Source organism: Carassius auratus, chromosome 34, assembly GCF_003368295.1.
Source record: "Carassius auratus strain Wakin chromosome 34, ASM336829v1, whole genome shotgun sequence".
NCBI classification, from domain to species: Eukaryota; Metazoa; Chordata; class Actinopteri; order Cypriniformes; family Cyprinidae; genus Carassius; species Carassius auratus.
Genome location: NC_039276.1, coordinates 20,442,106 through 20,469,697, shown reverse-complemented (window position 1 = coordinate 20,469,697; position 27,592 = coordinate 20,442,106). Strand labels below are relative to the sequence as shown.

At 44.7% G+C, this 27,592-nt stretch overlaps 1 protein-coding gene across 2 annotated transcripts in view; it reads right to left on the bottom strand.

Annotated features, from left to right (window-relative positions):
- LOC113053496 (dual 3',5'-cyclic-AMP and -GMP phosphodiesterase 11A) overlaps positions 1–27,592 on the bottom strand; it is an 87,679-nt gene that overhangs the window by 21,905 nt on the left and 38,182 nt on the right. For both annotated transcript variants that reach the window (XM_026218586.1, XM_026218587.1), the window contains exon 6: positions 6,934–7,066. In XM_026218586.1, the coding sequence (XP_026074371.1) occupies positions 6,934–7,066 (133 nt within the window). The remainder of the gene's footprint in view (positions 1–6,933; positions 7,067–27,592) is intronic.

The window sequence follows — 27,592 nt, the reverse complement described above, 5'->3', positions numbered from 1 at the left end:
ACTACAAGCAGGATTAAGGGGGGAAGAGAACACCGGCTTGACCCTGGAAACATGAAATACCGGGTGAACCCGACCAAAAGTTGGGGGGAGCTTGAGCCTGATCGCCACCGGACTAACCACCTTGGTGATGCGGAATGGCCCAATGAATCTGGGTGCCAGCTTACGAGAAGGCGCCCGGAGAGGCAGATCCTTGGTAGAAAGCCAAACCCGCTGACCACACACATAGGCAGGAGGAGAGGACCGGCGACGATCAGCTGCGGTCTTGGTTCGGCCAGAGGTTTGGATCAGAATCCTCCTGGCTTTCTCCCAGGTGCGACGGCAGCGCTGGACGAAAGCCAGGGCGGATGGAACCGCTGCGTCGGGTTCCTGTGAGGGGAACAAAGGTGGGTTATAACCAACAGAACACTCAAAAGGGGACATACCTGACGCGGCCACCGGAAGTGTGTTATGAGCGTATTCTGCCCATGAGAGCTGCTGGCACCAGGAACTCGGATTGTTGGATGCTAGACAGCGGAGCATTCTTCCTAGATCCTGGTTGGCCCGCTCACACTGCCCATTGGTCTGGGGATGAAACCCTGAAGACAGACTTGCGGAGGCCCCAATCTGTCTACAAAATTCCCTCCAGAACCGGGAGACGAACTGGGGACCCCTATCAGAAACCACATCCACCGGAAATCCATGGAGACGGAAGACGTGGTCCACCACCAGTTGGGCGGTCTCCCGGGCGGAGGGCAGCTTGGGCAGGGGGATAAAATGAACAGCTTTGGAAAAGCGATCCACCACCGTGAGAACCACAGTGTTACCCTTCGACGGAGGAAGCCCAGAGACGAAATCAAGGGCAATGTGTGACCAAGGACGGGAAGGGATAGGGAGAGGGGTTAGCAGACCATCAGGAGGACGATTGACCGGCTTACTTTGGGCACATGTGGGGCAGGCCAACACAAACTGTCTAACATCGGCAGCCATAGTAGGCCACCAGAAACGCTGTCGGATGGCAGACAACGTTCTCCGAATACCTGGATGGCAGACTAACCTGGATGAGTGACCCCACTCAAGGACCTCAGAACGCAGCGCAGCCGGCACCGACAACCTGCCCGCCGGGCACTCTCCTGGCACCTGCACCCCTCGACCGGCCTCCTCAACTCGCTGCTCGATACCCCATGAAAGAGCCCCGACCACCACCCCCTCAGGAAGGATGGCCTCGGCCGCAACCTCCCCCCCTGGAGCATCGAACAGACGAGAGAGGGCATCAGGTTTGGTGTTCTTAGAGCCCGGCCGGTACGAGAGGGTGAAGTTGAACCTGGCAAAGAAGAGTGCCCAACGGGCCTGGCGCGAGCTCAGCCTCTTGGCCGAACGGACGTATTCCAGGTTCTTGTGATCCGTCCAGACCAAGAAGGGCTGCACTGACCCCTCCAACCAGTGACGCCACTCACCCAAGGCCAATCGTACCGCCAACAGTTCTCTATTGCCGATGTCGTAGTTACGTTCTGCAGGGCTGAGACGACGAGAGAAGAATGCACAAGGGTGGAGCTTCCCATCGTGGAGGGAACGCTGAGATAGAACTGCGCCAACCCCGACGTCCGAAGCATCAACCTCCACAATGAACTGGGCCTCAGGATCTGGAACCAACAGAACAGGTGCAGAGACAAAACGGGACTTTAAAATGTCAAAGGCTACCTGCGCCTCCCGGTTCCATCTGAAGGACACCTTGGTGGAGGTTAAGGCTGTGAGCGGTGCAGCGATCTGACCAAAATTTCTGATGAATCGCCGGTAGAAGTTGGCAAAACCCAGGAATCGCTGCAGAGCCTTCCGGGAGTCAGGGACCGGCCACTGGGCGACAGCTTCAATCTTAGCGGGATCTGGCTTGATCCCCTCCGTGGAAATAATGTGGCCAAGGAACGTAACTGACTCAGCGTGGAATTCGCACTTCTCCGCCTTGACAAACAACTGATTTTCTAGTAAGCGCTGGAGAACCCGTCGGACATGCTGGGTGTGTAATTGGAGAGAAGGGGAGAAAATCAAGATATCATCCAAATACACGAAGACAAATTGATTGATCATGTCACCCAACACGCTGTTGACGAGTCCCTGGAAAACGGCTGGAGCATTGGTAAGACCAAACGGAAGAACCAAGTACTCGTAGTGTCCCGAAGGAGTGTTAAACGCAGTCTTCCACTCATCCCCCTCCCGAATGCGCACCAAGTGGTAGGCGTTGCGCAGGTCTAACTTGGTGAAGACGCGAGCTCCCTGTAATAACTCAAAAGCAGAAGACATTAAAGGTAGGGGGTACCTGTTCTTAATAGTAATGTCATTCAAACCTCTGTAATCAATACAGGGGCGCAGGGAGCCGTCCTTCTTCTGAACAAAGAAAAAACCTGCACCAGCGGGAGAGGAGGAATGGCGGATGAGTCCGTGCTGCAGGAGAGCTTGAACTAAGAACCGTGCCCACCAGGACGCTCCGCCTCACTGGTGGCCCCTGGCCCTTTAACGAACAGTGAAGAGCGAAGTGACCTCCCCCGCCGCAGTATAGACACGCCCCCGACGACAGACGCTCCTGCTTCTGTTGTGGTGTAAGCCGTAAACTACCCAACTGCATGGGCTCCTCCTCCGAGAGCTGTCGGTCGGCTGAACTGGCTGAAGAGGACTCTAGGTGGCGCCACGGGGCGGGAGTTTGCCGTTGCTTGCGGCGGCGGCTGAGACGGCCCTCAATACGGAGCGCGAGATTAATGAGGTTATCCAATTCCCGCGGGAGCTCTATGGCCGCGAGTTCGTATGAAATGGCGAAATCCAATCCCTCAAGAAAGCGGGCGCGCAGCGCGCTCTCATTCCAGCCACAGGCCGCCGCTAAAGTCTGGAACTGGATGGCGTAGTCCGTGACAGAGCTCCTCCCCTGAGTCAGACGCGATAACTGAGCCGCCGCCTCGTCTCCCTGAGCTGAGCGATCAAATAATTTTGCCATCTCATGACTGAAGTCCGCGAAGGTTGCACAACCGGAAGCCCGCGATCTCCACACGGCAATCCCCCATTCGCGGGCACGGCCCGAAAGAAGTGTAAGTACGTACGCAACTTTGGCCTCTTCTTTTGCGTAACGCCGGGGCTGCAGAGCGAACACCAGCGAGCATTGGGAGAGGAACGCTTGACAGGCGTTAGGATCGCCATCATAGACCGGCGGATTGTTGGCATGAGGTTCGGGCTCGTGGAACATACCGGTGTGAAGAACGGATCCGCTCGTTGCCTCTCGCCGAAGACCGTCCACCCGTGCGATGAGCTCGGAGACCCGGGCAGTGAGAGTGTCCACCTTCCGCGCGGTGGTGCCGAGCTGGGTGGCATGCTGTCCCAACAAAACTCCCTGCTGAACGAGAGCCGAGCGGAGTGGATCAGATCCCGCTGAATCCATGATCTGGTCAGACTGTTATGTCAGGAGAAATGGGCAGGATTCAGAAGCGGGTTTACACAAGGCTTTATTCAAAGCAGAGGAGGCAGATCAGATGAGTCACGTTCACAGGATTACTCGTAGTGACTGGAAGAATAGTCGAAGCAGATGAATCAAACCGATGAGTAACGTTCCACAGTTATTTGTACGACCACTGAGACCGGAGGGATGACACTGAAGCCTCCAAGAGCTCTGCGCTGGGGGACAGGGGGCAGAGAAAACAGCTAAACACACTGGAGCCTGAGGACAAGACACGACAAAGGTGAGTGCTAAGAACAGCTAGAAGATCCGAGCTATTGAAACGAGTAACAACAGTCTGACAATAGGCAGAGAAACACAGGGAATGATAAAGGTGTAAAATTAGAAGAACATAGAAAACAGGTGGCGAGCAATTAAGGTTCACAACACAGAAACAAGGAGGGCGGGGAAAACTCAAACAGGTAGACACGGTGAGCTGACAAGTGATAACACACACACACCAAAAAGGCAGGTGATTAGCCCCGAGACCCGACACAGTATGGCCACAATATACCTAAAATAAGGGAACAAATGAATAAGCTAGGGCTGGATGATATGGCCAAAAATTATCAAGATATATTTCTTAATTTCGGTTTATACAATATTATTCCAATATCGATATGAACGATATATATATATATATATATATATATATATATATATATATATATATATATATATATATTAGGGGTGTAACGATACGCGTATTCGTATTGAACCGTTCGGTACGACGCTTTCGGTTCGGTACGCGGTACGCATTATGTATACCGAACGGTTCGTTGGAGTAATTAATTATATTTGGAAAAAAAAAAAAAAGAGAGAGAGAGAAATATAATGATATGCGTTCAACAAGGTAGCCCAATAACCCAAACAACGTAACAGGCAACGCCCCTGACACTCCCGAAGAAGAAAAAAACACCATCTTATATGTTTATGTTAGGCTACTCAGAAGGCGCTCGCTCACTCAGTACGCGCTGAAGGCTCGTTGCAAAATAGCCAATGCGTTTAACAGACTAGAAATGAGAAGATCCTCCAATAACCAACAGGTCTGGTGTTTGGGTGCACTTTGGATTCCCTTTAAGCTATAATGGTGATGGCAAGAGAGTGGTGGATAAAAAAACAACGGTATGTCGCATCTGCAACATGACAGGCTACACCAGCGGGAATAAAAAAAAAAAAAAAAAAACACCAGCGGGAATATCTGGGATATATGCGTCAGTACTATCTGGGAAAAGACGAAAAAAAGGAGAAACATGCACGCAGCAAACTATCCCTGCAGCATTTAGAAACTATAGCTTACAGGGAATCCAACCCAAACACCAGACCTGTTGGTTATTTTAGGATCTTATATTTCTGGTCTGTTAAAGGCATTCGACATTTTGCAACGAGCCTTCAGCGCGTGCTGAGTGAGCGAGCGCCTTAGGGGCCGTTCACATATCGTGCCTAAAAACGCATGGAAAACGCTAAGCGCGTCTTTCTCCTCCTTTCCAAAGCGCTTGGGCAGAAGCGCTCATGAGGCGTCTGTCTTTGCTAAGCAACAATGACGTGCTCTCTCCATGAGACGCGGAAATTTCAGCGAAGGATAAATGGATTTGCAGCTCTAAAAATCGCTTGCAGTAGCTCTGCTACTAAATTTATTTCAAAATTGCAATCCATATACAACTATGATCAGCTGATCCTTCATCTTGGCTGAGCTCTCAACGTTGTTACGGGAAAGGATGAAGCTGATTGGTTAGTTCTTGTCACATGACCCGCGGTGCGCTTGCGGCATTCTGAAAAGTTGAGATGTTTTTACATTTTGCTGTATCTAAAACGTATCGAACCGAACCGTGACATCAGTGTATCGTATCGAACCGAACCGTGAATTTTGTGAACCGTTACACCCCTAATATATATATATATATATATATATATATAAGCCTCAGAATAACTGCCAAAAACACCCACAATGGATGTCTGTACCTACAAACTTCTAAAAAAAAAAATGAAAATGAAACCTCCTCCTTTAAAACTATATATTTAAGAATTAAAAACGGCACAAATAAATAAGTGTTCAACTTTTATTTGTATTTAGCCTTCATACAAACAAGAAATGTGAAATCATCAAATAAACATAAGACTCTCAAGATTCACCTTATTGATATTAATATCTTTAACTTTAAACTCTAACATAGGCTAATTGTTCTTTGTTCTTTTGTGAAACAAAAGTGCTTTAGCTAGGATAAAGAATATGAAAAGTGCTCAGAGTTGCTGCAGAAAACAGAAAAAAAAGAGAGCAACAACAACAAAAAACATGTTACCGCAGACTTATTATTGAACATGTAAATTCTTTCTCTACCAGCAGGAGGCACCTCTGGAGCAGCAGAAACAGTGGTTTCTACAGTACCACAAGTGTCACTTAAGAATGAATGAATGATTAATTAATTAAATAATGTTAATAATAAAAAACTTTTCAAAATGACAAATACCGTATTTTCCACACTATAAGTCGCACTTTTTTTCATAGTTTGGCTGGTCCTGCGACTTATAGTCAGGTACGACTTATCTATCAAAATTTATTTGATATGAACCAAGAGAAAACATTACCGACTATAGCCACCAGAGGATGCTCTATGCTGCTCAGTGCTCCTGTAGTCTAACACTGAGAGCATAGAACGCCCTCTCGTGGCTGTAGACGGTAATGTTTTCTCTTGGTTCTTGGTTCTAAATAAATGCGACTTATAGTCCAGTGCAACTTATATATGTTTTTTTCCTCATCATGACGTATTTTGGGACTGATGTGACTTATACTCAGGTGTGACTTACAGTCCGAAAAATACGGTAAATACATATTTCTTAATAACCATTTATTTAATGTTAGTCGAATGTACCGATATTTTATTTTAATTTTTTGGTCTATGTGATAATTGGTTTATTTATATATAATTTTATTTTATAAATAATAATATATTCTAATTGGCACTCACAGTTCTCAATGGTTAAACACTGTTTAAACCTGTTCCTGCACCCAGGAAATATATTATTATCACATAACCATTTGCCCAGAATAAAACTTTATAGATGATTTGTCAATGACAAACAATATATTTTATATATAATTTAACAAAGAACATGTCTGCTTTTAAACCCTCTGGTGCACTTGCCCCATTATCTTCTATTGTAAAAACCATTAACATTTTTTTTTTTAAGTTACAATGATAATAATGTTATGTTGTTTTTAACAAAAACTCCATCATCCACGCTTACATACTTTGATAGGCTACAATATCTGCTACTGAATTTATATATACTCAACTTATTTTTCTATTCCAATTGTATCATTTATTTCTGTAGCTCAAGTGGTAGAATCGTATCCCAGGGAACACATATTAGGAAAAATTGTTAGACTGAATGCAATGAAAGTCGCTTTGGATAAAAACGTCTGCTAAATGCATACATTTAATTTAAATTTAATTAAATTTATTGCTGTTTAGGGATCTTACTTCAGCGTCGAAGCGTGGGTCTTGGTAGGCATCGCTGATATTCACAGGAAGCCCAGTGGAGGCGACCAGCTCTGCAATGCTGTTATTAATCAGCCAGTCAGAATAGGACGATTTTTCCATGCTGTCCTTGAAACTGTGGATAAGACAAAGAGGAGGTGACATGTGCTGCTATGTACAAACCCAAGACAACCAGTACTGTTACTATTGCTCATACGGTACTTTGGCTTAGAGAAAAAAAGAGAGTACTAAAAACAGTTCTTGCTATGAAAATAATAGAATATACTTTGTGAAGTGAATATTATGGTTTTGGACACTTTAATGCATATTTACAATTAAATGAAAGTGTTTTATAGTTTACATTTAAATTAAATGTATTTATTTGAACTTCTATTGTTTAAGTAGGATGTAAGTAAATCTTTATAAGCAGTTTCATAATTACTTCTATTGTCTTCGATTTAGCGTACAGCTGAGAGTACTGACAAGTATTTATTACCTAAAACATATTTTAATGTCATTTTTCATAGTAATATATTTAAATATATCTGTAATTACACATTTGTAATATCAAGTATCAATTTAGTAAAACATTAACTTTAAATGTAGTACAAAGACGTTACAGTTAAGTTATTATAATCACGTACATATGCTTTAGTTTGATGTCAACTAAAAGTGTACTTAAGTGTGTTAAGAAATATAGTCATGAAACTCTCTCTTAAGTTTTTTCAATCATTAATATTTTCCTTTTATTTCATTAATATTTTATTATCTGCAAGTCAATTTTTTAAAAGTATGCATACTTTTAAGATTTGAAGTATTGTACACTACAAGAAGTGCACAGTCAATGCAATTAAGTGGGTTCAGGTCCATTTAACATATTCTTCCAAGTTTAAATCCATTCAATTAACTAGATTTCTCTTCAAAATCAGTGAAAAGGTCTGCAAATCTATTTCCAAGTAATCACCTGCTGCTAGAACTCAAGTTGGTGCTCTCTTCAATTACGCAAACGTAGGATGGTTCGGACCCAAAATTGCAATGTATAAAGAGACTTGCGGGGACAAGCAGGTGGAATTAAATGTAGGTTCAGACCAAGCGATCAAACATATATGTAGAAAGCCTCAGACACTTCAGCCCGGGAAAGGGCTGAGGGATGCTGAGGTCCACAACGCGGCTGCTGCTCACACTGTCATTCCCTCTCCAGTAATTTACAGCTAACGAACTTTCCTCTGCTTTTTTAATAAGGCTCTATGGAGCCTGCAAAAGCAATGAGAAGTAAACGCTCCGATTCTCATAAACGCCCACGTGCAGTGGAGAGACAGGCCTGATTTAATCTATCTCACGTGGTACATTTCAGGCTCTTGTGCTCAAGGCTGAGAGAGTCTGATCAAACATCTTCCCTCATACTCTCGATCACACCCCAAAGATCACACTTGATTAGCGGCGCTGCGAGCTGCTGTCTGAGGAAATGTCGGATTCAAAGGGATGAATGGGAGTGTGTGAATGTGCAGTGCAGGGTGTAACCGAGCACACGAAATGTGCATGTGTGTTGTGAGTTGTGTCTCTCTCTCGTTTGGCCCCCGAGCTGTTTCAGAGCGCAGCAGAGGACAAATCATCCTTACATAATGGCTCCAGCTGTACCTTTAGAGAAGCCAACACAACACAGAGGATGAAATCACTAAATAAAACATAACTTTGAGAAATGCCTTGTGTATAATAGTAATATGTACTACTGATGCTGTATAATTTCAAAGCTTTGAAGCAGTGTGACATATTTTTGCATTTTGTTAGTCTGAATTTGATGATTATTCATTATATTCATTATTATTATATATATATATATATATATATATATATATATATATACATATATTCAGCTTTTACAAGCTTCCTTAGTTTGTTGTTTGTATAATCCTTTAATGATAAGTGATTTTATGAAGTAAATGCACCTGTGAAAATGTAGACTTTAGCATACTTTTAAAAGCATACTTAAGGAAATAAAATACTATATGAAAGAAAACACTTCAGTGTGAACTGAATGTAATGTTTTCAGACACTTAACTGTAGCTGAATGAAAGCATATTCTAGTTTACATTTATAATAAAATGAAAAAGGACTAAATCTTTGTATGTAATGTCAAGTATTGTCTTTATGAAACTGTCTTTGAAATATGGTTGTCTTTGTCTTTGAACTTTGTCTTTGTCTTCTGTCTTTGAAGTATTGCTGAATGTACTAACAAGCATTTATGGTGAACAAAAATGTTTGTCATGTCATTTCTATTGAAACTTGAATGTTTTATTTAAATATATTTGTAATTAATTACATATTTGTATTGATGATATTGCAATTTAGTACATTTAAAAATACATTTGAAATGTAATATTGAATAACTCACTATAGTTAAAATTATAAAAAGTACTTTAAATTTGCTTTAGTTTGTTAGGGCATCTGAATAAGTGTACTTCTTTAAATCAAGACAAAAAATCATTCCAAATGTACTTTAAAGTAAAAAATATCATTTATAAAATAAATATAATTGGATATTCTTTTTTCAAAAACGTTTGTTAAGAAAGTCATGAAAGTGCACTCTCTTTAAGCATACTTAAGTGGCATTTTATAGTTCATCACAGGGTTAGTTCACCCATAAATGAAAAATAGCCCATAAATTACTCACCCTCGTTATATATGACTTTCTTCTTTAAGACGAATCCAGCCAGAGTTTTATTAAATTGGTCTTTGATCTTTCAAGCTGTTTAATGGCAGTCAGCTGGTGTGGCAGTGCATCAATCCAAAAGAAGTTTAATAAGAAGCACTCATCCATAATAAAAAGTGCCTCACATGGCTCAAGGGGGTGAACAAAGGCCTCTTGTAGCGAATTGATGCTTTTTGTAAGAAAAATATCCATATTCCAACAAACCAACGTTTGTTAACATTTGTAAAGGAAGCAAAGTTTCCTTACTTTAGCAAAGTAAAACCAGTCTACTCTTGGCATATATCATAATCCTCTGACATTCTACTTTACTAATCCTCGTTTTGTACATCTAATTCATGACCGTTTTTTTGATCTCTCCCCTGCTTTACCATGTGTGTCACTTCTGAGCGGGACATGTGCAAAGCTGACCTCCATATGTCATCCATCCAGAGCTGCTTCCGTGTACAACAGTGAGCACAAGCTAGATTCAAGTGAATATTACGTTTTAAATTTTGGATATTTTTCTTACAAAAATTAAACAAAAAAGACACTTTTTATTAAGGATAGGCACTTTTTTTTAACTTCTTTTGGACTGAAGCACTGCAACACCCACTGAGTGCCATGTAACAATTTGAAAGATCAAAGACATTTTTAATATATATATAACTCTGACTGGATTCATCTGAAAGAAGAGAGTCAAATACTGTACACAGGGTGAGTAATTTATGGGCTAATTTTCATTTTTCGGTGAACTAAACTTAATATTATATTATCATCTGCAAGTAAAGTTTTTTAAATTAAGATTTAAAGTACACTACAAGTACACAAGGGTGTTGTCAGGGTTCTTCCATGAAATCTTCAGGAGACATTCATAGGATCTTCAAAATGACATTTTTATTAACTGCCACACTCATATACAGTTCACAATAGTAGCCAAAAAATACGGGGAAACAAAATAAAAGAAAAAGGGAGAAAAACTAACTGATAAATAAAATCAACATGCTACTGAGTTCTGGGCCTCAGATGTTACTCCAGGGATCCCTCACCAGAACTGACTCAGCCCAAGACAAAATCACACCCTTTTAACAAACCAGAGCAAACCATTTTATAATTACAGGGGAACTCAAGTCTGTACATCAAAATTTAGGTTTTCAACCTAAATGAAAAACAAAAGTATAATATACACACAAATAAACTCTAAACATTAAATTCCATTCACCATAAAGCAATAATAAAATAAAATGGAAAGAATGCCCTTTATTATGACAATCTTAACAAACAATCCAAACCCTTGTGGTACCCAAACTACATTTCCCATAATTCCTAACACAGGATATAAAGGACATCAGGAAATGCAGCGCTCTTTTAATTACACCTTGGTTCCATGCTGCAGTCATGGATCCCGGCAGAACCACGGGTAAGACTCTTTAAACTAAAAGAAAATAACCCATATCTTGTGTAGTTGTGTTTTTATTCAATCCCTAGCGTGCACTCTAGTAATGAATTATGTCGCTCTTTGATCTTCCATGAGACAACATGCACAACTAACACTAAATATTTGGGGTAAATATTAGGGAGACAAAATAAATACATAAAATTTATAAACAAACAATTAATCCCTTAAATCAATTTCTCCTACAAAAGAAAATGAATTTGTCATGGTCTTGTCATGATCCTGTCTCTATCTCTCTCTTCTTCTCCCTCTGTCTCCCCCTGCTGGTTTTTCCCCTCCTGTCTCCCTCGCTCTTCGCTTATGTGTCACAGCTGTCTTCACTTCTCATTAAGATAATTCCCCCTCCACCTGGTTCTCATCTTGCCTTGTTATTTGGGCTACTTCTACCCTCTCGTTCCCGTGTCTCATTGTCAGATTGTTACTTCCGTATGAAGCTGTGGCCTTTGGCGTCCGTGTTAGCTGTTGGTCTCGTCCTGTCCTGTCAAGTCGGGGTGAAGTTAGTTGTCTACTATCGTTACCTGTACATCTCTGTGCTCACCCATTATACCCCACAGAACCTTACCTGCTGTTCTTCGCCGCGACCGCTCCGCACTGCGAGCTCCGATCCCCGGCTCTCCCCTGAGCCCAGTCAAAGCCTCCATCTCGCCAGCCTTCTGGTTGTTCCTGCCACGGAGGTTTCCTGTGTTAGTTTAACCCAGCCTTCGGGTCTTCCTTAGTTTTCATCTTTGTACTCCTTAGTTGGATTTTCCTGTGGCTTTCCTTTGTTGGATTAAAGACTGTCATTTTGCCCTCGCATTTGAGTCCTCTCTCTTCAATACCCATCACAGAACAATCTGACCACGATGGACTCAGCGAGTGGCAGCCCGTTCCAGACCGCCGTCGAGCACCAGGGCGTCCTCCTCGGGAGGCATGAGGAGGACATCTCCGCTACCCGACACGCCGTCGGTTCTTTGGCCGCCCAAATGTCCGAGCTTTCCAGCCAGGTCCACAACCTCCGCCTCCAGCCTTCCGCCTCTTATTCTCCTCCTGGTCAGACGGAGCCTCGGATAAACAATCCTCCGGTCTATTCGGGTGAGCCAACTCAGTGCCGCGCTTTCCTTACCCAGTGTGAGGTGGTATTCTCGCTCCAGCCCGCTACTTATGCTAAGGAGAGGGCCAAGGTGGCTTTCGTTCTTTCACTCCTCCACGGGCGGGCTCGCGAATGGGGAACGGCCAACTGGGAGACGGAGGCAGAGTGCACCTCAACCTTTGAGCGCTTCAAGGAGGAGATGATCCGGGTCTTCGACCGTTCCGCCTACGGAGAGGAGGCGTCCCGTCGGCTTTCCACACTCCGGCAGGGAAGACGATCCGTGCCGGATTTCTCCGTTGAGTTCCGGACCCTCGCTACCACCTGTGGGTGGAACCAACCCGCACTGACTGCTCGCTTCCTGGAGGGCTTGTCTCCAGAGGTGCGGGACGAGGTCCTCGTCCGTGAGATCCCCGCCCGGCTCGACGACCTTATCGACCTGGCCATCCGGGTGGAGAGACGGTTTGATCAGCGCCGTCGTGCTCATCGCCTTGAGGAGAGTCTCTTCTCGCCGCCTCGAGTCAGCCCCTTCCACTCAGAACCGGAACCCATGCAGCTGGGTGGCCTGCGTATTTCGCCTAAGGAGCGTCAGAGGAGGATCTCTAACCGCCTCTGCATGTACTGTGCTAGTGCCTCTCACTTTGTGTTTTCGTGTCCTGTAAAAGCCAACGCTCGCCAGTAGGAGGAGGGTTACTGGCGAGCGCTACCACTAAGTCCATCCCTTCCACTTCCTGCACGATACTTCCAGCGCATCTCCAGTGGGCGGGGTCGTCAGCCTCCTGTGCGGCCTTGATCGACTCTGGGGCCGAGGGAAACTTTTTGGATGAGAAGTGGGCGCTCCAACAAGGTATTCCGCTCACACCGCTAAGAGACTCCACCTCTTTATTTGCCCTTGATGGCAGCGCCCTACCTAGGGTACAGAAACAGACTATCCCATTAACTCTAACCATTTCTGGCAACCATAAAGAGACAGTTTCCTTTTTAATTTTTCAGTCTCCTTTTACCCCTTTAGTACTGGGGCACCCTTGGTTAGAACTTCACAATCCACACATTGACTGGGCTAGGGGGTCTGTTTTGTCTTGGAAGTTGTCGTGTCATGTTAAGTGTTTAGCCTCGGCTGTTCCCCCCGTGTCTTCTGTTTCTGTGTTGCAGGAGGAGACGGGAGATCTGACTGGGGTTCCGGAGGAGTATCACGATTTGCGAGGGGTTTTCAGCCGTTCTCGAGCCATGTCTCTTCCGCCCCACCGTCCGTATGACTGCGCTATTGATCTCCGCCCGGGGACCACGCCCCCTCGGGGTAGGCTCTATTCTCTTTCTGCTCCCGAACGGGAGGCTTTAGAGAATTATTTATCTGAGTCTCTCAGCGCCGGCACAATCGTTCCGTCCTCGTCGCCTGCCGGCGCCGGATTCTTTTTTGTTAAGAAGAAAGACGGTTCTTTACGCCCATGCATTGATTATCGGGGGCTGAACGACATCACGATTAAGAACCGTTACCCCTTGCCACTGATGTCCTCAGCCTTCGATATCCTGCAGGGGGCAAAAGTCTTTACCAAGCTCGACCTACGTAACGCCTACCATCTCGTACGCATTCGGGAGGGGGACGAGTGGAAGACCGCCTTTAACACGCCCCTCGGCCACTTCGAGTATAGGGTCCTCCCCTTCGGATTGGTTAACGCCCCCGCTGTCTTTCAGGCTCTGATCAATGACGTCCTTCGGGATATGCTCAATTTATTCGTTTTTGTCTATCTCGATGACATTTTGATTTTTTCGCCCTCTCTCCAGGTTCATGTGCAGCACGTTCGCCGCGTTCTCCAACGTTTGCTTGAGAATCGACTCTTTGTTAAGGCCGAGAAGTGCTCCTTTCATGCTTCGTCTATAACGTTTTTAGGCTCCGTTATCTCGGCAGAGGGGATCAAAATGGACCCTACCAAGGTCCAGGCCGTGCTCGATTGGCCCGTCCCTGAGTCTCGTGTCTCGCTACAGCGCTTTCTCGGTTTTGCTAATTTTTATCGCCGCTTTATACGCAACTTCAGTCAGGTGGCCGCGCCACTCACTGCCCTCACTTCGGTTAAGTCTCGTTTCAGTTGGTCCGGTTCTGCGCAGGAGGCGTTTGACCGGCTAAAGACCCTTTTTACGTCCGCACCCATCCTCCGCACCCCAGATAGCTCAAGACAGTTTATCGTTGAGGTCGATGCCTCCGAGGTGGGGGTGGGAGCCGTTCTTTCCCAGCGGTCAGCGTCGGATAATAAGATACACCCTTGCGCGTACTTCTCCCACCGCCTTTCCCCCGCTGAACGTAATTATGATGTCGGGAATCGAGAGCTCCTCGCCATCCGCCTGGCGTTGGGTGAGTGGCGGCAGTGGTTAGAGGGATCCTCTGTCCCTTTTATTGTTTTAACGGATCATCGCAATTTAGAATACATTCGCTCCGCCAAGAGATTGAACTCGCGTCAGGCTCGCTGGGCCCTTTTCTTTACGCGTTTTGATTTTGTCATTTCATACCGTCCGGGCTCTAAGAACGGTAAACCAGATGCGTTGTCTCGACTCTTCGATCCCTCGATCGGCCGCACCCCCCGAGAGGAAATTATCCCTTCCGGTCGGGTGGTGGGGGCTACGGTCTGGGGGATCGAGAGACAGGTTAAACGCGCTCTCTCTCACGTCGCTACTCCCCGTAACTGCCCTAGGGGCAGCCTTTTTGTCCCCATTCCCACACGATTAGCGGTTCTTCAATGGGCCCATTCTTCTAGACTAGCGGTTCATCCCGGTGCTCGAGGCACTGTCGCATTTATCCGCCAGCGTTTCTGGTGGCCCTCTTTAGAACGTGATGCGCGCCGCTTTATCGCTGCCTGCTCTGTCTGTGCCCAAACCAAAGCAGGCAACTCTCCGCCTGCTGGTCTTCTCCTACCGCTACCTGTTCCCTCTCGCCCGTGGTCCCATATAGCTCTCGACTTTATCACCGGTCTTCCGCCCTCAGCCGGCAAGACTGTCATCCTGACGGTAGTCGACCGCTTCTCAAAATCGGCGCACTTCATTCCTCTTATCAAACTGCCCTCTGCGAAGGAAACGGCCCAGATTATGATTGATAATGTGTTTAAGTATCACGGGTTGCCCACCGATGTCGTGTCCGATAGGGGTCCGCAATTCGCCTCGCAGTTCTGGAAAGAATTTTGCCGTCTCATAGGGGCCACTGCTAGCCTTTCCTCGGGTTTTCACCCACAGACTAACGGCCAGGCCGAGCGAGCCAATCAGATTGTTGCCCGCATGCTCCGCAGTCTAGCCTTTCGCAATCCCTCATCTTGGGTCGAACAGCTTTCCTGGGCTGAGTATGCTCATAATTCCCTCCCCTCCTCGGCCTCTGGTATCTCTCCCTTTCAATGTTGCCTCGGCTATCAACCGCCCTTATTTTCGTCCCAAGAGACCGATTCTCACTGCCCGTCCGTTCAGACCTTTATCAGTCGCTGTAAACGAACCTGGAAGAGGGTGAGATCCGCACTTTGTCGTTCTAAGAGACGCATGTGCGTGGCTGCTAATAGATCGCGTGTCAAGAGTCCTCGCTATGCCGCGGGTCAGAGGGTTTGGCTTTCTACATCTAATTTACCCCTCCAGTCTGACTCCCGTAAACTGGCTCCCCGCTTCATCGGGCCGTTCCGCATTATCAAGATCGTTAACCCTGTCGCCGTCAAACTCCGGTTACCGCATAATCTTCGTCGTGTTCACCCGGTGTTTCACGTCTCCTGCATTAAACCGACCTCTCGCTCCCCCCCTCCCACGTCCTTCTCTGCCGTTCGTATCGAAGACTCCCCGGTCTACACCGTCCGCAGGATCATAGATAGGCGGCGTCGGGGTCGTGGTTACCAATACTTAGTCGATTGGCAGGGGTATGGTCCTGAGGAGAGGAGTTGGGTCTCCCCTAAGGATATCCTGGACCCCTCGCTCATTGATGATTTCCTCCGGTCTCGCCAGCATTTCCCCGCTGGAGCGCCTGGAGGCGCACTTTGAGGAGAGGGTACTGTCATGGTCTTGTCATGATCCTGTCTCTATCTCTCTCTTCTTCTCCCTCTGTCTCCCCCTGCTGGTTTTTCCCCTCCTGTCTCCCTCGCTCTTCGCTTATGTGTCACAGCTGTCTTCACTTCTCATTAAGATAATTCCCCCTCCACCTGGTTCTCATCTTGCCTTGTTATTTGGGCTACTTCTACCCTCTCGTTCCCGTGTCTCATTGTCAGATTGTTACTTCCGTATGAAGCTGTGGCCTTTGGCGTCCGTGTTAGCTGTTGGTCTCGTCCTGTCCTGTCAAGTCGGGGTGAAGTTAGTTGTCTACTATCGTTACCTGTACATCTCTGTGCTCACCCATTATACCCCACAGAACCTTACCTGCTGTTCTTCGCCGCGACCGCTCCGCACTGCGAGCTCCGATCCCCGGCTCTCCCCTGAGCCCAGTCAAAGCCTCCATCTCGCCAGCCTTCTGGTTGTTCCTGCCACGGAGGTTTCCTGTGTTAGTTTAACCCAGCCTTCGGGTCTTCCTTAGTTTTCATCTTTGTACTCCTTAGTTGGATTTTCCTGTGGCTTTCCTTTGTTGGATTAAAGACTGTCATTTTGCCCTCGCATTTGAGTCCTCTCTCTTCAATACCCATCACAGAATTAGAAAATCTACAACAAAATAAACTAGCCCGATTCATACTGCAAGTGTGGCCTTAGCCATCACAGGTGTGAATGCTTGCCTGGGAAAGCTGTTTTGCAAGTTTCGGGTCAGGTAAAGCAGACCAGAGACAGGACAGGAAAGCACAGAGAAAATCATATATGCATGTTGGGGCAGACCGAAAATCATATCTGACCCATTTGAATCCTGCACAGAATAGTCTACTTTATAGAGCTATGAAGGAGGTCAAATATTTCAAATGTTTAGACAGCCTTGGCATTTTAAACAGCATTAATGAAGAAAAGAGCCATCATGAATTCAACGCCAAGGATGTGTTCCGGATAGCAGGTTATGCATCACAGATAAGCAAATGAATAACCTCAACACACCCAACTGTAAATGCACAATATGATCAAAGCTAAAGGTGTTCCAACAAACTATTAGAATTTTTTTCTTTTTTTTGGGACAGGCAGTGTAAAGTTGGCTTCAGCACATCCCAAAGACTTTTAATGGGGTTTAGGTCGGGATTATGTGGTTGCCAATCTTTCACAATTTGAGCCAGATGAATCTTGTCATTGTCATGCTGGAATAAGGACATGGGTACATCTTCTGACATGGTTGTTTGATAAATTAATATCTACACACTGCATCATTTATAACTATCACAATTATCACAAATAATTGTTACCAAACATACGACATGCCACAAACACATAAATTAAACAAGTTGATGATTCAGTCATGAAATCTTAAGTATTTGCTTATTTAAATCTAGGTGAGGCGGTGTGTATAAAGGTATATAGAAACAAATATAAAAGTAAATCAGACTATATAGTTATAAGTCTGAATAGATAAATGTAAATCGAGAATATGTAATAATTCTGAATATTTAAATGCAAATATATAGATGTAAGTCTAAATATATATAGATGTTGAGTTGATGCAGTGGTGCACTATTGAGCATTCAATATTTATGTAAATATTATACTTCTACTAATAACAGTGCTGGGTTAATATTAATCATGCTGTTTGCATTAGTTTAAACTAGGGATGCACGATAATATCGGCACAACATCGGTATCGGCCGATAAAAGCTTAAAATGACCATCATCGGTATCGGCCGATATGAATATTTCTGCCGATGAGCCAAACCGATATAGAGTGAAATAATTGACCTGTTTTTCAGGTGTTGTCACGGACAGAAGAGAGAGACAACAGGGAATACAGGTAAGTAGATGTTTAATGAGATATTGGAGATAGAAGCAGGTATTACGTGATCAGAACACTGAGGACAGACGGTGGCAGGTAAGCTGGATGATCAGACGGTAGGTTTTCAGACGATTCTTAGAATGGTTCAGGAAGTAGAGTCGGTGTTTCTCAGACGAGACCAGACAGAGAGTGAAAGGAGCTGAGGGCTTATGAAGTGGCATTGATGAGCAGATGCAGGTGTGGTGACTTCAGTAATCTGGTGATAATGAGCGGATGGGCGGAGTCGGGTGATCGGACTCTGATGGTGTGGCAGGTGTTACTGGTGGCTCCGTGACAGTACCCCCCCCTCTACGGGCGGCTCCTGACGCCCGCGTTACCCGTCGACGGGGTCGGCCTCGACCTCTCGGTGCAGGGCGGTTGGGATGGGAGTTGTGGAACTGGGTGAGGAGGGATGGGTCCAGGATGTCGTTCCTAGGGACCCAAGAGCGTTCTTCGGGGCCATATCCCTCCCAGTCTACCAGATATTCCAGGCGACGGCCCCGCCGACGGGAATCCAGGATGTCCTGCACACGGTGAATAGATTCTTCTACAGCGATTTCAGGAGGAGGGGGTACGTCAACACCATCAGGTCCTGGGGAAGGAGAAACAAGAGGATCAGTGAAGGGCTTTAACAGGGAGACATGAAATGATGGTGCGATCCGGTAGTGTGAGGGAAGGTGAAGACGGTAGGTGACCTCGTTGACCTGCCTCTCGATGGTGAAGGGACCTATGTAGCGGGGACTCAGCTTACGACAAGGTAGGCGAAGACGGATGTCTCTGGTGGAGAGCCAGACCTTTTGACCAGGTTGGTACTGGGGTGTATCTCTCCTCTTGGTGTTGGCCTGGCTCTGGTGTCTTCGCACTGCCCGTTGGAGATGGATGTGTGCTGAGTCCCATACCCTCTCACTCGCTTCGAACCAGGTGTTGACCGCTGGGACTTCTGACGGCTCTCCTGACCAGGGGAAGAGAGGAGGCTGGTACCCGAGTATGCATTGAAATGGTGTTAGACCGGTGGTGTCTTGGCGTAGCGAATTCTGTGCATACTCGGCCCATGGGAGGTAGCGGCTCCAGCTTCCTTGGTTCTGGTGGCAGTAGGTTCGTAGGTACCTTCCGATCTCTTGAATCTTGCGCTCAGTCTGACCGTTGGATTGAGGATGGTACCCCGAAGATAGGCTGACTGAGACTCCAAGTAACCTGAAGAAAGCATGCCAGACTCGGGAGATGAATTGGGGACCTCTGTCGGATACAATGTCTTCTGGTAGACCAAAGTGACGGAATACATGGTGGAATAGTAGGTTGGCAGTCTCAAAGGCAGTGGGAAGACCTTTTAAGGGGATGAGTTTGCATGCCTTGGAGAAGCGGTCGACCACGACTAGGATACTGGTGTGAGAATCTGAAGGTGGGAGAACAGTCATGAAATCGACGCCCAGATGGGACCATGGAAGACGTGGTATGGATAGTGGTTTCAGCTTCCCTTCGGGGAGTCGTCGTGGGGTATTGGAGATGGCACAGACTGAGCACCCACGAACGTACTGGGAGACATCCTGCGCGATGGAGGGCCACCAGAACCGGTAACGAAGGAGTGAGAGGGTTCGGCGGCTGCCTGGATGTCCAGAGCCCGGAGACGTGTGAACTGAGTCCATGAGGGACAGGCGTAGTGATGATGGAACATATGTCCTTCCCTCAGGACCCCCCGGCGGAGCTGGCTCGGAGCGGGTGGCTTCCCGGATACGGTCTTCTATAGCCCATTCGATGGGACTGACAATGATGGCTGGAGGCAGTGTTAATTTCGTTGACTAAATATTTTCGTCATTATTTTCGTCACGAATATATTTTTGTGGACGAAAACGAAACGAAAACTAAAAAAGAAGGCACTGATGGAGACTAAAACTATGACTAAATTGATTGACATTATCGTCAACGAATAAAGGACGAGATGAAAATAGACTGTGACGAAAATCAAATCAGCAGACGGGAGAGATGCGAGGAATGAACAAAAGAACCGGCAAAACAGAACAGACTGCATGAGAGAAGAGAACCAATCAGAGCCTGACTTATTGAGACGTGAAGCGAAGGTTTTCAGTTTTTAAATGAGCTCGCGGGAAGACGGCATTCGAAGAGGTGATGTCTAAAAGAAGACATCCAATGCGTAGTGAGACTATGGGGGATTGATGACAGATTTGACCACGGCCCAGCGGTTTACCCAAGATGGTGTGGATCTCTAACTTCTTCGTGATCCTTCTCCTCGGGAGATTGAGCCTCTTGAGGAGTTCGTGGGAGATGAAGTTCCCTGAGGAGCCGGTGTCAATGAGGGCATACGCTAAAACGGAGTGAGAACGGGTCACTAGCATGACTGAAGTACGGGATGGTGATATCATGGGAGGAATCTGGATTGTACTCACCGCTGGGAGTGGTGGTCGCACTGGGCACTGCAGGAGGAGATGTCCTTCGGAACCACAGTAGAGGCAGAGACCATTGTGAATGCGTCGTTGATGTTCTACTGCAGTGAGATGGTAGGAGTCTATTTGCATGGGTTCAGGTGCTGGAAGGTCTGTAGATGGTGTGGGAGGCAGAGGTTGCACAGCGGATTGATCCAGAGCACAGGCGGTGAGACGTTGAGAGATGCGAATGGTACGCTGAATGAGGTTCTCTAAGCCGACGACATCATCATAGACGGCCACTTGATGGCAGGATTCAATCCATGACGAAAGCAGGTGATAAGTGCAGTTTCATTCCATCCACAGTTGGCGGCTAGAGTGCGGAAACGTAAAGCATACTCACTCACTGTCAGCTTTCCTTGACGAAGGCGGTACAACTGATCATGAATGGAGAGAGCGGCGGTGTTAAGGCCAAAAACTTCTTTGAAATGGGTTGCGAAAGCCTCCCATGAGCGAGTGAGGGGGCCATTCGCTTCCCAGATTGACTGAGCCCATTGGAGGGCGGAACCTGAGAGGAGGGAGATCAAATAGGCGATCTTAGTACGATCCGTAGGGAAGGCATGTACCTGCATCTCAAAGTAGAGTGAACACTGTAGTAGAAATCCGCTGCAACCCTCTGCCTCGCCGGTGTATGTAGCAGGTCGGGCCATGGGACTGTGAGAGGCAGGCATTGAAGGAGAGTGAAAACGCGGTGGATCGCCCGCTTGCGCTTGTTCGGGGAGAGAGACTCGTGGAGGGCTCTCTTCCAATCCAGCGGCATTTTGCATACTGTGGGTCTGGTCTTCTGTCACGGACAGAAGAGAGAGACAACAGGGAATACAGGTAAGTAGATGTTTAATGAGATATTGGAGATAGAAGCAGGTATTACGTGATCAGAACACTGAGGACAGACGGTGGCAGGTAAGCTGGATGATCAGACGGTAGGTTTTCAGACGATTCTTAGAATGGTTCAGGAAGTAGAGTCGGTGTTTCTCAGACGAGACCAGAAAGAGAGTGAAAGGAGCTGAGGGCTTATGAAGTGGCAGTGATGAGCAGATGCAGGTGTGGTGACTTCAGTAATCTGGTGATAATGAGCGGATGGGCGGAGTCGGGTGATCGGACTCTGATGGTGTGGCAGGTGTTACTGGTGGCTCCGTGACAGGTGTGAATGTCTGTCTACATTTGTAAAATAATACATTTATGGTAGAATCAGTACAGAAGAGATACATGGATTTCTCTTCAGTAAAATTAAAGTTTAAATATATCAGGCGAAAATGTTTATATATATCGGTATCGGCCAAAATTATTTTGAAAATATCGGCATATCGAATATCGGCCAAAATCCAATATCGTGCATCCCTAGTTTATACTGATATGTCCACTACCAAACCAGCAGCTGTCTTAAAGGGATACTCCACCGTGTTTTCATATTAAACTATGTTTTTCCCTTACCTAAGATGAGTTGATACATACCTCTCTCATCTCAGTGCGTGCACTCAATCGCTTTGGCGCGCGGTAGGGTGACCACCTGCTAATAAGCCCAAGGGGGGACAAGGGATATGTTTCTGAGGGACAATGTGGGACACCCCAAGGGCAGACTCACTGGTAGTGGTTTACCCAGCTGTTGCAAAAACATTGCCATGTGTACTTTTATATTACATGTACCCAATTTTAGAAAAGAATACTAATAGCAGTAATACTCAAAATTACTTTATATTGCAGTAATACATACCTCCCGCGTCAGCTTTGTGGTTTCATCGATGGCATATAGTAATAATATATATATATATATATTGCTATTATGCTATTATGTTCATAATCATTAATTGCTATAAAATAACGTACTGAGAACAAAAATAAACACACATAAACATTCATAATTATGTATTTATTACTTTTAGTATCTTGACACTCGCTCAAGCAGCGTTTTGAGCTCAGATAAGATGGTTGTTGAGCGTCCTCAGGCGACTATTAATTTTACATCGGAATACACTACCTGTTATTAATGGAAAAATGTAAATTATCCTCCAAATTATCATCATTTTTGTAAACAACGATGCCATCTCAGTAAATTAGTCAAATAGTAAACTGAGTTATTGCCTACATAACATATTTTAATATAAAAATAATGTAGGAAAACCGTTAAAACAGAAATAATAAAGATGTAAACTTCATCTCTCATTCAAACTCGCTCGCTCCCGCTTTCGCAGTAGTGCTGAACTGTCAAGTAATGTTCATTTGGTTGCCTGGGGCTCGAGGATATAGAGCCATCAACTTTTTTGAGCAAGCATTGATTATGCGTGACAGTCTCAATTTGCGGGACGCATGAATTGGGCTTCAAACGCTGTGCGTGCACGCGCTACGGGTAGTCACCCTGGCGCGCGGTGACACTTTGAAAGCACTTAGCTTAGCCCATTCATTCAATATGGGCCAAGCAGAGAAGCTACCAAACACCCCCACGTTTTCCCTATTTAAATACAGTTACTCGCGTAGTGTAACTCGACCTAGGACGGTAACACAAAACAAAACGTTGCGCTTTTCTAAGCGTGTAAAATGGATAACTATATTGTGTGGCGGAATACCATGGCAAGTGCTTGTAAGCACTTCGTCTTGGCGCAGTAATATCTTCACTAGAGGGAGCGGGGGCAGGTGAGAGGATTTTTCACGAGTGTTACCATCCTAGGTCGAGTTACACTACGCGAGTAACGCGACATTATTTAGTCACATAGCTCAAAATGTAGTCATACACACGTGACTTACTGACAACATAGAGGGTTGATTTTGAAAATAATATGTGGATTTAATATCTTAGAGCACTTTAGTAAAGTGACTGAAAGTAATGTTTTGTTGCTCAGATGGTGAGGGTTGGTTGAGCGATGCATGCATTCAGATGGTGATGGTGTGTGATCTCCCCAGACACAGCTCTGCTGGAACATTACACAGGTGCAGAGAATGAGATAGGTGTGACTGAACACACATTGTAGTGCGAAAGCTTCCATATGGCAATTGAGGCCTCTAAACCTGTGAGCTTCGTAGTCATTGGCTACACAAAACAGTCACAAACATACCTATCTTTCTGATCTAACACAAAGGAACATGTTCGCTATTATTCCTGGGCTCCTCAATGGCTGTGTGCTTGCAGATCTGCAGCTGTATGTGTGTCTGCAGTAATGTAAGGTTGTGGTGTGTGTTGTTCTATGAGCTGAGCTCAGGGTTTTGAGACCCCACTAGTGCTGAGTACTGGACACACTGGTGCACTGAGTGTGAGCTGCAGATAACAGATACACTGTAACAACCCTGAACCACTGCACACCCTACAGCACAGCCACTAAATACACCAGACACACACACAAACTACAACATAATAACCCTGAGATACTGTACACCCTACAGCAATGACTTTCAATCACATAAAATGTGATATCTCATAAGTACACATTAAAGGGTTAGTTCACTGAAAAATGAAAATTAATATCATCAATAACTCACCCTTATGTCGTTCTAAACCCGTAAGTCCTCAGTTTATCTTCAGTCCCACCTGTGGGATGCTTGGCACTCTTTTTTGTGGTTGTCTTTTTCTCCATAAAATCTTTTAGTAATCATCATAAATCATATATCATTTGAAAGCTTAGAAGCCCAAGATTCATCCCGTGTAAACCATTTTGAAATCAGACATTGCTTTACCATGGAAATGGTACTTTAAAATCTAATGGGGGTCACCTCCCCATTAGTGGGCAGGGTCAAGTGTCATAAAACAATGCATTGCGGTCTTCTAGATCTAAAACTTTTTATAATCTTGGCAACAAACATATCATTGGAAAGGTCTGAGTCTCAGGAGTTCATATTTTGAGGTTATTTTGAGATAGAAGTAAAATTCACAGAGAAATCTAGAGAAAAATGCATTAAGCAAAATTCAAAATAGTTTTGAAGACTCCCAGTGGCTGTGTGTGGTATGACGCCCTAAATAAACTCTCACAGGAAACTAATTTTTTTTCATATCAACTTCAAATTTATAGCATAACTTATTTAGACACAAGGCTTTGATTTTATACCAATTTTAGAGTAAAACCTGTTATGTAAAATATTTATAATAAATAAAATTAAATTAAATTAATATAGCGCATATTATTTACAGTACATTTACAGTACCACTTAAAAATTCTAATTTTGCCACAATCTGCTAATTTTCTTCTTTAAAAAGAGGCCAACCTTATGTTTATATTCCAAAGTGTTCATAAATTACAGTAATTTTAGTTGAAATTTTTAATGCCTTTATTTAAAAAATGGGGGGTGACAGTTAAGGCGTTAAGATATTTTAGATTTTAGATCTTCAAAGTAGTCCATGTGACATCAGAGGGTCAGTTATAATATTTTAAAGCATCGAAAAACACATTTTGGTCCAAATATAGCAAAAACTACGACTATATTCAGCATTGTCTTCTCTTCCGTGTCTGTTATGAGAGTGTTTCAAAACACAACGGTTCGCGAACAAATCACTCGATGTAACCGGATATTCTTGAACCAGTTCACCAAATCAACAAACAAAAAAAATAAAAGCCTCGTCCGTTTGGGACTGTGCACTCACAGTCAGCAGAGGCTCGCGAAGCCAGGCCAAAGTATAAATCCCGCTTAACTTTGTTAAAATTATGTTATAACATTTCATCTCGTTTTGGTCAATGAAAATTAAGAGACATTTTAGCATAGTCTCGCTTTTATTCGCCAACAATATTGCATAATACATTTAATTATAGTCATTGTCACATGAACAACATTTACGTTGTGTCTCGTCTCGTTTTCATCACACGTGATAAGGTTCGATGATGACAATATTTAGTCATAATTTTCTTTGAAGAAAGAAACACTAGTAGTTAGAACTGTAAAGAGACTGATCAACGAAAAGGAGCGGGATTTACAAGCCTGTTTAGACTGCAGTGATTGGAGTGTTTTTGAAGCTGCTGCCACCAATCTGGACTAGCTTACAGATTATGTAACATCAGTTCCTGTGAGTATTTGTGCATCCCCACCAGGACTCATTTAACATACAACATGCACCTCTACGGAATCCTCTGTCAAGTTTCTGAAGTTTGCAGGATACACTACAGTTATCAGCTCATCCAGGACGTTGATAAGTCTGCTTACATACAAGAGGTTGAGCAGCTGGCTCTCTGGTGGAAGTTCAACCTGCCACAGGAGCTGCTGATACAGTTTAACTAAGCTGTCATTGAGTCTGTCCAGAGCACTTCAATAACTTTCTGGTTTGACTCAGCATCAAAATCATATATTACAAGACTACAGAGAACAGTTCGGACTGCTGAAAGGATGATTGGTGCCCTGCCCACTCTTCAAGAACTGTATATATCTAGAGTCTGGTAATTGGCTCAGAAAATCACTCTAAATCCCTCACATCCAAACAATGTCCTTCTCGAACTTTTGTCATCTGGTCGGCGTTAGAGAGCACCGAACACCAGGACAGCCAGGCACAAAAAAAAGTTTTTTTCCTCATACATACATATATGTATTGTATTAATATATCTTTATTTTTTTATTATCTATCTTTTGTTGTTGTCTCTGTGTACAGGAAGCTTCTGTCACCAAAACAAATAACAGTACATGGTGTCAGTAATGTCTCGGGTTATGCATGGTTTCCCTAAACATTCAAGGGAACTCACACTGCATCCCCTAGTGCACAGGAGTGAGGGAAAAATATTGATACTGCATAGTATTGCGATATTTTCTGCGGCAATACTGCTGCGATACACAGATGCCAAGTATCGATCTTTTATTATACTATTTGGTAGAATAATAAAAACATTTCTTTAAAGCCCACTAGATGATGGTGTTGACTTTTTTCTGGTGGGGTCACCTTCTGCATGCAGTAATTTAGTAAAATAAAGATGGCACCATTGCAGAAAGTTATCAGAAAACCCCGTCCACATTTAAATTGGATGTAAGACTGTTCTATTTATTAAAAATTGAACAGTTATTTACTTTCAAATGCCCCAATTGCTGAAGGGTCTGCACAACTTGTTTTTGTATTATTCAAAAGACCTGTTTACATTTAATTAGGGTGGACGACATTAGACTAATACAAATAATTGAGTTTGTCAGGTGCATACACCATTTATTACAGGTTTTCATGAAAGTGTTGGTCAGGTTGTCTACTTGACAATCCCATTTTGCACTGCAGCAATAAAATATAAGTGAGATAAACAAACTGAGAAATTTTCTTTTTAGTTAAAACAGATGTTGCCATACTCTTCTTTTGAGGACAAAATTTGAAGTTGGAAAAAGGTAATAAATTACTATATATCGGAGAATATCGCAATATAAGACCAGGACCTAATAAGTCCAAGATGGCGGCGGAAACACATCGCGAGGCTCAGCGTCAGCGATTTCTGAAAAAAGTGTTCATTTACCTGGTTATTTGATTCGTGTTTGCGAGTTATGCAAACTATAGCTATAGTAAACAGTCACTTGTGGACATCAACAAACAGTGTTCCAAAATAGTTTTAGATCATCCTTTCGACTTCAGCAAACTCCCGCTGGAGCTACTGAGATCACCGTGGACAAGCAGATCACTCGTACCGACCGGAAGTGCTTATCGTTGGCGCAGAGACCATAAACAAAGACGAGGAAAGCGTGCAGGGCTGCGTGCTTAGCTAAGGCTAAACCCACATCGACCAGCTCTGCCCAGCATCTTCCTTGCCAATGTACGGTCTTTGATATACCATTATATCTACCACGTGAGTTTGCTTGCATTGTTGCTGCTGCAGTTTATGTACCGCCAGACGCTAATGCTAACGTGGCTATTAAAGAACTTTTATGTGCTGCTATTAGCAAATTACAAACCCTGCACCCGGATGGAGCCTTTATTGTTGCTGGGGACTTCAATCACTGCATTTTAAGATCTGTTCTCCCTAAATTTCATCAAAATGTCTCCTGCACTACAAGGGGACATAAAACATTGGACCACGTTTATACTAATGTGACTAATGCCTACAAAGTCACACCCCTCCCCCACCTGGGTCAGTCTGACCACCTCTCTTTGTTCCTGCTCTCCAAGTACACCCTGGTCATCAAACGTTTGAAACCTACAATAATGACTGTTAAAATCTGTCTGGAAGGTGCCGACTCCACTCTTCAACATCAATTC